Below are 9,137 nucleotides of genomic sequence, written 5' to 3'. Positions count from 1 at the left end.
CCTCTCTGGGCCCTCCTCTTCCCCTGTTGGGCCCAGAGAGGTGGGAAGGCAGGTGGGTGCCAGGTCCAGGCACCCAATGAGGGTGGTGTTCTCAGAAGGAGAGTGGACTGGTGGGGAGAGACACTGTGGAAAGGGAGAAGAGAGCAGGGAAGTGACCGCTGGACTTGACAATGGCCACTGACCTTGATCAGGGCAGTCCCTGCTGCACGTGGAGGAGAAGTGAGAGCCTGGAGAGACCGAGGGGTGATGGGTGGGGGGGACATCGGATGTAAAGTCATTGGACAGTGCATCGTGTTAGCTGTAGGTCCCTAGGCTATGGGTTGTGTGAGGTGGCATGGTAAGGCATGTGGGCTGTGCTAGAACCCGTCGTTCATTTTAGGGCACAACGAGGCGTGTAAGGGCATGCTCAGGCGCCTGAAGGCACGCTCAGTGTTGGAGCTGCGCGTGGCAGAGGTGTTGGCACGCCCCTGTGTGGTATGTGTTGGACACCACGTCTGCTGCCGGGAGGATAGAATGTGTAGGGGGAGGCCCCCGATCTCACTAACTACACCCCTTCTCTAGGGACAACCTGTACCGGGTGGAGCTGGAGCCCCCCACATCAACGGAAATGCGGTACCAGCGGGTGAGGAAGGGGCGCAGGCGAGAGGGGAGGGGGCAGCTGTTGGCGCTACCACTAGGGAGCCCGGACACTGCGCTGGGGAGCACAGTGGATTCAGGTCTGCCTAGCAGGGTTCCTGGGTCCGTCAGGGACCCCGCTCCCCTCACCAGCCCCCTGTGTTCTCAGAAGCTGACCTGGCGCTCCAACCCCAGCGACATCAACGTGTGTCGGATGAAGGGCAAGCAGGAGGTAAGTGAGCCCTGGCCATGCCCGCATCAGCCCTGGTAACGCCCCAATCCGTCCTGGCCATCTCACAGGGCAAATCCTTCTCTGCTTTCATTCCAAGCCAGGCCCCTGTTGCCATGGGTACTCCCAGAGCCTAGCCATGCCCTCAAGGTGGTCCTCAGTAGTGGCCACTCCCCTAGTGGCCTTGCCATAGCTCACGCCTTCAAGTGCCCTATTTTCTTGTCTGTGCCCCTTAGCCATGGCCACGCCCCCAGTCTTCTCCTAGTTCAGCCCCCTGCTTTGGTCACGCCCACAACCTGACCCCTCCCTATCGGGCCCCGCCTCTACCCTGGCCCCGCCCTTCACCACGCCCCATCGCGTCCGACAGTCGTGGCCCCGCCCACACCCGTGATCACGCCCACCCCGGCTTTTCTCTTCCCACCCCATTCCAGGGCGAGTGTCGAAATTTTGTAAAGGTGCTTCTACTTCGGGACGAATCCACTCTCTTCGTGTGTGGTTCCAATGCCTTCAACCCCGTGTGTGCCAACTACAGCGTGAGTCACCGCCCTTCGAAGCCCTGCCCGCCCAGGTTTAACATCGGCGCCCCTTTGGTCATGGGCCCTCTGCTGGTCGTGCCGTTTCCCCAGGCCACATCACCTCCTACAGGAAGCCTTACTGGATGAACTGTCCTCCCCTCCATTACCCGGAATTCCATAAGAGGCTTCCAAAGGCGGCCTCTACAGGCTGAGGCTACTTAGGCTACAGGCCAGTTATCGGATTGACTAGGATCGACTCCTAGACCCAATTTCTGATCAGTAAATTGAGCCCTGGATTTCCCTGGTGGCTCAGCGGTTAAAAATCCACCTGCTAATGCAGGAGGCGCAGGTTCCATCCCTGGAAGATCCCCTGGAGAAGGAAATGGCAACCCACTCCAGTATTCTTGCCTGGGAAATCCCATGGACACAGGAGCTTGGTGAGGTCACAAAAGAGTCGGACACGACTAAGCCACTAAACAACAACAAAACTCAGCCCCAGAGAGGTTAAGTGACTGACAAAGTCACACAGCATCCAAGGTGGCATCAGGATTCCCCTCGGAGGGGGTTGCTGGGGGAGCCAGGGGCTGCTAGGTACAGCCAGGAGCTGTCACTCAGACCCTATTCCCCCCCACCCCCGCAGATGGACACACTGCAGCCCCTCCGGGACAACATCAGCGGCATGGCCCGCTGCCCATACGACCCCAAACACGCCAACGTTGCCCTCTTCTCTGGTGAGTGCCCCCAACCCTGACCATTTGAAGGGGCCTCAGCCCTGAGCAAGGCGTGGAATTTTCCATTCTTGGAGTTTGGTCATTTAGAAGGTGGCTGGGAAAATCCCATGGATGGAAGAGCCCGGTAGGCTGCAGTCCATGGGGTCGCTAAGAGTCAGACACAACTGAGTGACTTCACTTTCACTTTTCACTTTCATGCATTGGAGAAGGAAATGGCAACCCACTCCAGTGTTCTTGCCTAGAGAATCCCAGGGACGGGGGAGCCTGGTGGGCTGCCACCTATGGGGTCGCACAGAGTCGGACACGACTGAAGCGACTTAGCAGCAGCAACAGCAGGGAGACCATCTCTCCAGCTATGAAACAGACAGACTCTCAAGGCAGGAAGAACTCAGCTGAGGTTGGGGATCAGCTGGGGAGTTGGGGATCAGCTGTGGAGTTGAGGATCAGCTGAAGTCTGGGTCCCAGCACGGTTGGGGCTCAGCCTAGGACTTAGGCCTCACTTAAGCTCAGGGCTCAGTCTGTTTTTTTCTTAGATATTTAATTTATTTATTTGGCTGCATTGGTCTTAGTTGTGGCCTTCAAACTCTTAGTTGTTGCGTGTGGGATCTAGTTCCCTGAACAAGGATTGAACCTGGGCCCCCTGCTTTGAGAGCATGGAGTCTTAGCCACTGGACCACCAGGGAAGTCCCAGGGCTCAGTCTTGAAGATCAGGTTTTGACACCCCCCCAACCTCTGAAGTCTACAATCTAATCTCTTACCTGTCCCCCCGATTCACACCCACCCAGAAGGGATGCTCTTCACAGCCACCGTTACCGACTTCCTCGCCATCGATGCCGTCATCTACCGCAGTCTCGGGGACCGGCCCACTCTGCGCACGGTGAAACATGACTCCAAGTGGTTCAAAGGTGGGGCGATAGGGACAGACCTGGCAGAGCTCACAAATTCCCCACCAAAATAAAGTCCCAGAGGAGATAGGCAGGGAACTCCCATCTCCTCTTTGGAACCTACTGGCCTCTTTGATGATCTAGTTAGAGGAGAGGTTTAACTTGGGTATAAAGTAGAACTTGCTGGAAATGAGTGGCTTAGCAACCTGAAATGGAACAGTACGAGGGGTTCAGCAGGAGTTCAGCTCAACACAGGAGGATGACAAAATAGTAGACGTTGCTGTTTGTGGAAAGTAGACACAATGATTTTAGGATTTTGACACCCACTCTCCCCCACAAACAAAAAAAAAATCCCAAACTTTGAGTTTCTTTTATTTTGCCTGGGTAATCAGCTGATGTTCTCCCCCGCAACTTCACTGTAAAAGCAGCCACCCAGGCTACTGTGTTCCCAGCTCCAGAAACTCTCTTTCTCCCATCACGAACTGGGTTTTGACCTCTCTCTCCTACAGAGCCATACTTTGTCCACGCGGTGGAGTGGGGCAGCCACATCTATTTCTTCTTCCGGGAGATCGCAATGGAGTTTAACTACCTGGAGAAGGTAAGGTCCTATTTCCCCTCCTAGAGAGGCCCATGCAGTGGGGCATGTAGTCGAGAGGCTCCAGTCATCGGAAGTGGAGAGCAGAGGTGGGTCCATGGAACTCCACCCAGGGTGAGAGGGGCCCTCCGGCCCTCAGGGCTCTCCACACTAGCCAGGACCAGGCCCCTGAGACTTGAAGACATTTCTGGAGTAGCCCTGGTGAGGGTCCCAGGTCTGAAGTCTGATACACCCGTGGTTCCAGTCCCAGTCCTGTTATTGTTTGTCTGTCCATCCACCTATATACCAACCATTTATCCACTCTTCAACCACAGCCCATATATCTGGCCACTCAGCCACCCTCTCATTTACCCATCTTCAGCCCACCCACACTTCCATCAAACCATTTATCCATCTATCCATCCACCCACCCCTGCCTCAACCATTCTCCACCATCCATCCATCCACTCATCTACCTTCTGTGTACCTGTAAATCCATCCATCCCCCTCCCATTCATTGGCTTCTTCATCCATCCATCCATCTACCTGTCCATTCATTCATATACCAACCATCCGTTGATCTGGCCTCCTACTGATCAACTCATCCATTACCATCCATCTCTCCATTTACCTGCCCACCCCTCTATATATCCAGTTATCTAGCCTCCAACTTCTCCTCATAACCTGCTCATCCATTCCATTCAACCTTCTATCCACCCATGGATATACCATGATAATGATCTATCATATCTCCTTCATCTGCCTATCCATCCATCCACATACTCATTCGTCTGTCCACCCATCCATCCATCCATTTATCCATACATACATATCTACATACACCCATCCATCCATCCACACACCCCTTCATCCACCAATTATCTCCTTCTTCATTATCTTCATTGTCCATCACTGTCCCCTTCAAATTCACCCCTCTATCCATCCATTAACCCATCCATCCATTCATCTCCATTGCACCACCTATCCATCTATCCCATCTCTCAATCCATGCAGACAGTTAAGTGCACAGACTGCCACTTACTACTAGTGTGGCCTTGGGCTTCAGTCACTTCCCTTTCTCTGTGCATCAGTTTCCCCTCTGTACCACGGGGATCATAGACCCTCCTCTATAGAGCTTTGGGAGGAACGTGAGACACGATGAGGATAAGTGCCTGGCACCTAGTGGGGGATCCATCAGTGGAGGCACTGATGATTACAGTTGTCTTGGTGGCTGTGATCATCACCATCCCCACATTTCCGCCGGGGAATCTGGTGCCCAGGGGGCTAGGGTGACTGGCCAGGGACTCACAGACAGCCAGAACTAGCCTCCTCCATCCCATCCTGGGTGGCGGCCTTGCAACCTGCAGGTGGGCCTGGCAGAACATGGGGCTCAGGCCCCTGTCTTCCCACTGATGTGCCAGGTGGTGGTGTCGCGTGTGGCCCGAGTCTGCAAGAATGACATGGGCGGCTCTCCTCGCGTGCTGGAGAAGCAGTGGACATCATTCCTGAAGGCTCGGCTCAACTGCTCTGTGCCGGGGGACTCTCACTTCTACTTCAACGTGCTGCAGGCTGTCACAGGCGTGGTCAGCCTGGGGGGCCGGCCTGTGGTCCTTGCTGTTTTCTCCACGCCCAGCAACAGGTCAGTGGGTGCAGGTGGAGAGTTCTCACGATCACTCACCACATATTCCCAGGGGTCCTGTGCTGGGTAAAACAGGGCTCCCAGGAGGCCTCTGTCCCAGGCCAGGGGGGACCAAGCCAAACACTGACCCTCCAAGGCCCTCTGGCCAAAACTTGGCAGATGCAGGCATGTCTTTATTTTCTGCCTTTGGAGGAAGGGTCAGGGAGGGTGTCCTAGAAGAGGCATCAATGGGTATGAGATGGAGAGAAAGGGAAGAGCATTCCAAGTTAAAGGAACAGCACGTGCAAAGGCCCTGAGGCTCCAATGAGCTTGAAATGTTTAAACCATAGGGAGGCGGCCTGTGTGGCTAGAGTGGTCGAGCGAGATGGAAAGTGGGGGATATGAAGCAGGGAGGTGGCAGGCTGTGGGGAGGAGCCTGAATTTTATCCTGAGGGTACTAGGGGACTATGGGAGGGTAAGGAGCAGAAGAGGAACAAGTCAGGCTTGCATTTCTGGAAAACTCTCTCGGGAATGGGTTGAAAGGGAGCAAGAGTGGCATCTGGGAAACTGGACATCCAGGCAAGTGAAAGGGGCACCTGGACATGGGTGGCCATGGAGAAACTGAGCTGTGATCCAGTCTGAGAATCTGCTGCTCAGATGGTGGAATGACTGGATTGGATGGGTGGGCAGCAACTCTGGCCCGGGAAAGTGAAGGTCTGACTGCTCCAGAGGACAAACACTCCTCCACACACTTGCCCAGGGCAGTTCCCCACCCCGCCAGGCTCACCACTTCCTTTCATCTGCCTCCACCTGCAGCATCCCCGGCTCAGCTGTCTGCGCCTTTGACATGACACAGGTGGCTGCCGTGTTTGAGGGCCGCTTCCGTGAGCAGAAGTCCCCTGAGTCCATCTGGACACCCGTGCCAGAGGATCAGGTGCCGCGGCCCCGGTGAGAGGCCCCTCCATCCTGCAGTGGGTACCCGGGTAGGATCCTGACCCTGAACTGAGGGCTGGGACTCCCAGGCACTTGTTTAGCTGTTGCCGAGGTCAGCTGTGGGCTTCCCTGGTAGCTCACCTGGTAAAGAATCTGCCTGCAATACAGGAGACCCTGGTTCAATTCCTGGGTCAAGGAGATCCCCTGGAGATAGGATAGGCTACCCACTCCAGTATTCTTGGGCTTCCCTGGTGGCTTAGACGGTAAAGAATCCACCTGCAATGGAATCCACCTGCAATGCAGGAGACCTGGGTTTGATCCCTGGTTGGGAAGATCCCCTGGAGGAGGGCATGGCAACCCACTCCAGTATTCCTTCCTGGAGAATCCCCATGGACAGAGGAGCTTGGTGGGCTGAAGTCTGTGGGTCACAAAGAGGTGGACAAGAGTGAGCAACTAAGCCCAGCACAGCGGTCAGCTGTAGCCATTGTGCAGGTGGAGAAAACTGAGGCCCTTGGAGCAGGAGCACCCTAGTGAATCAGAGCCCCTCAGTGGGGGCCTCCAGGTCTGCCCTGACCAACCCCTCGCCCCCACCCAGGCCCGGGTGCTGCGCAGCTCCTGGCATGCAGTACAATGCCTCGAGCGCCTTCCCAGACGAGATCCTCAACTTTGTCAAGACACACCCCCTGATGGACGAGGCCGTGCCCTCCCTGGGCCACGCACCCTGGATCGTTCGGACTCTGATGCGGTCAGTTCCTACACTTGGCTGGGGTACTGGTGGCCAGGCCTGGGTGGGGACAAGAGCCCAGGCCAGGGTGGTGAGTGAGAAGGGAGCACAGGGGCAACTTCCGACATGACACGAGAGGAAGGCAGAGATGGAGGGAGACACAGAGATGGAGGCAGATGGGGAGATGAAGACAGGAGAGCCCAGGGAGGAGCTGGCTTTGGGGGTCTGTTTCTCTCTGTGATGTGCACCCTTGGAGCCACGCCCGTGCCCACCTTGCCCAGCATGGGTGGTATCTCCGAGTGCACACAGGGGACCACAGGGCTGGGCGGCAGCCTGACTTCTGCTCCACCCTGGCCCCAAGGCACCAGCTGACACGAGTGGCTGTGGACGTGGGCGCCGGCCCCTGGGGCAACCAGACTGTTATCTTCCTCGGGTCTGAGGCAGGCACGGTCCTCAAGTTCCTTGTCTGGCCCAACGCCAGTGCCTCGGGTACCACGGGACCCAGTGTCTTCCTGGAGGAATTTGAGACCTACCGGCCTGACAGGTGAGGCCTGGCAGAGGACAAGAGGCAGGGCCAGCGGGCAGGGAGACAGGGCGTTCCCCTTGAGTCTTACCAGTCTGCTCATCCCCAGGTGTGGACGGTCTGGAGATGGCGAGACAGGGCAGCGGCTGCTGAGCCTGGAGCTGGATGCGGCCTCAGGCGGCCTGCTGGCAGCCTTCCCCCGCTGTGTGGTCCGAGTGCCCGTGGCGCGCTGCCAGCAATACTCAGGATGCATGAAGTGAGTGCCCCCTGCCCCCGGCCAGGTGTGGGCAAGGGAAGTGAAGGGAGGTGAGCGTGGAAAGAGGGGGAGAGTCAAGTTCAAGTGCAGGTTCCAACAGCATTCTGACTCTCTGAACGATGGACAGAGGGCATAGCATGTGCAAAGGTCCTGGGGCAGGAATGCTGGGTGTGTTGGTGGAACAGTGAGAAGCCCTCTAAGGCTGGAGCAGAATGAGTGATGGGGAGGGAGAAGACAGGGAAGGTTGGGCAGGGTCTGTGAGCCTCAGGAGGACTTGGGTTCTTTCCCCCACCCCCAGAGTGAGGTGGGAGCCCCAGAGATCTGTGGGCAGAGTAGGATGGGATCTGACAGACATTTCTAAGAGAAGCAGAAGCTGGGGACCAGGGAACAGATGTTTGCAAAATACTGGCACACTCTTGGACTCAGAGTGAGCCCTCCTCATGCAGCACCCTGGCCCCGTGCCTGCCATCATGGTAGCAGTGATGCCATAGCACGGATCCAAAATCTGGGCTCCAAACCCGGCTCTGTCCCTTGGACAAAAGTAAACGTTCCTGAGCCTCAGTTCTCTCATCTGTAAAATGGGAAAGGAATAGCCCCCACTGTTAAGATGTGTCTTGGGAACTCCCAGAGCTGACGGTAAGAGGTGCCTCTGCAGAAACCCTGGTTGATCTGCCTGCCGGGTCCCTTGTCTGCCCTAGGAACTGCATTGGTAGTCAGGACCCCTACTGCGGGTGGGCCCCGGATGGCTCCTGTGTCTTCCTGAGCCCTGGCACCAGGTACTGGGGAAGTGGGAGGTGTGGGGAGGGTGACTGAGTCACCTGATGATCGGGAGTCCCCCACCCCCACCAACCACAGCTCTGTGCCAGGGGTTTCCGCTGACGGTGCCTCTCTGCTCCCTCCCCCCATCAGAGCCACCTTTGAGCAGGATGTGTCTGGGACCAGCACTTCAGGCTTAGGGGACTGCACAGGTAAGAGGGGAGAGGGGAGGAGGCCTGGGGACTCTAAGTCCTGGTCCTCCAGGGTTCTCACACCTGGATGGATGGGATACACTGACGTCCCTCAGGGCTTGGGAAGGACAGGGGGCCCCAGTTCCAGGTAGGGTAGTGGGAAAAGGACAGACAGACGGGGACGGGAGGGAGGGCAGAGAGAGGCCAAGAGAAAGGCAGGTGGACAGACAGATTTTAGGAAGACAGATGCCAGGGGACAGACGGATGGGCAAATGGGCTTTGAAAGGGTCAGAGAGACGCCCCTGAGCAGAGAGGTGGACAGACCAGCTGGAGGTCGCAGGTGGTGTGCAGGGGACGGTCCCCGGCCAGCCCTTCTCACGCCGCCCTCCTTGCCAGGACTCCTGCGCGCCAGCCTCTCGGAGGAGCGTGCTGGGCTGGTGTCGGTGAACCTGCTGGTGACGTCGTCGGTGGCGGCCTTCGTGGTGGGCGCCGTGGTGTCCGGCTTCAGCGTGGGCTGGTACGTGGGGCTCCGCGAGCGGCGCGAACTGGCCCGCCGCAAGGACAAGGAAGCCATCCTGGCACACGGGG

General features: G+C 57.2%; 1 protein-coding gene across 1 annotated transcript in view; it reads left to right on the top strand.

Annotated features, from left to right (window-relative positions):
* The window catches only part of SEMA6B (sema domain, transmembrane domain (TM), and cytoplasmic domain, (semaphorin) 6B), a gene marked incomplete at its 3' end in the record, with an annotated part of 12,100 nt that extends 2,970 nt beyond the window's left edge, over window positions 1–9,130 (top strand). Inside the window, exons 4-17 of the mRNA XM_010828158.1 lie at window positions 562–622; window positions 785–847; window positions 1,276–1,377; window positions 2,000–2,090; window positions 2,876–2,995; window positions 3,484–3,572; window positions 4,970–5,187; window positions 5,983–6,114; window positions 6,695–6,844; window positions 7,185–7,367; window positions 7,456–7,602; window positions 8,301–8,378; window positions 8,512–8,570; window positions 8,946–9,130. Of these exons, the coding sequence (XP_010826460.1) occupies window positions 562–622; window positions 785–847; window positions 1,276–1,377; window positions 2,000–2,090; window positions 2,876–2,995; window positions 3,484–3,572; window positions 4,970–5,187; window positions 5,983–6,114; window positions 6,695–6,844; window positions 7,185–7,367; window positions 7,456–7,602; window positions 8,301–8,378; window positions 8,512–8,570; window positions 8,946–9,130 (1,678 nt within the window). The remainder of the gene's footprint in view (window positions 1–561; window positions 623–784; window positions 848–1,275; window positions 1,378–1,999; window positions 2,091–2,875; window positions 2,996–3,483; window positions 3,573–4,969; window positions 5,188–5,982; window positions 6,115–6,694; window positions 6,845–7,184; window positions 7,368–7,455; window positions 7,603–8,300; window positions 8,379–8,511; window positions 8,571–8,945) is intronic.
* Between the last annotated feature and the right edge of the window lie 7 nt (window positions 9,131–9,137).

This window comes from Bison bison, unplaced genomic scaffold, assembly GCF_000754665.1.
Source record: "Bison bison bison isolate TAMUID 2011002044 unplaced genomic scaffold, Bison_UMD1.0 scf7180017864492, whole genome shotgun sequence".
Lineage (NCBI taxonomy): Eukaryota > Metazoa > Chordata > Mammalia > Artiodactyla > Bovidae > Bison > Bison bison.
This window is presented reverse-complemented; position numbering and strand designations above follow the sequence as displayed.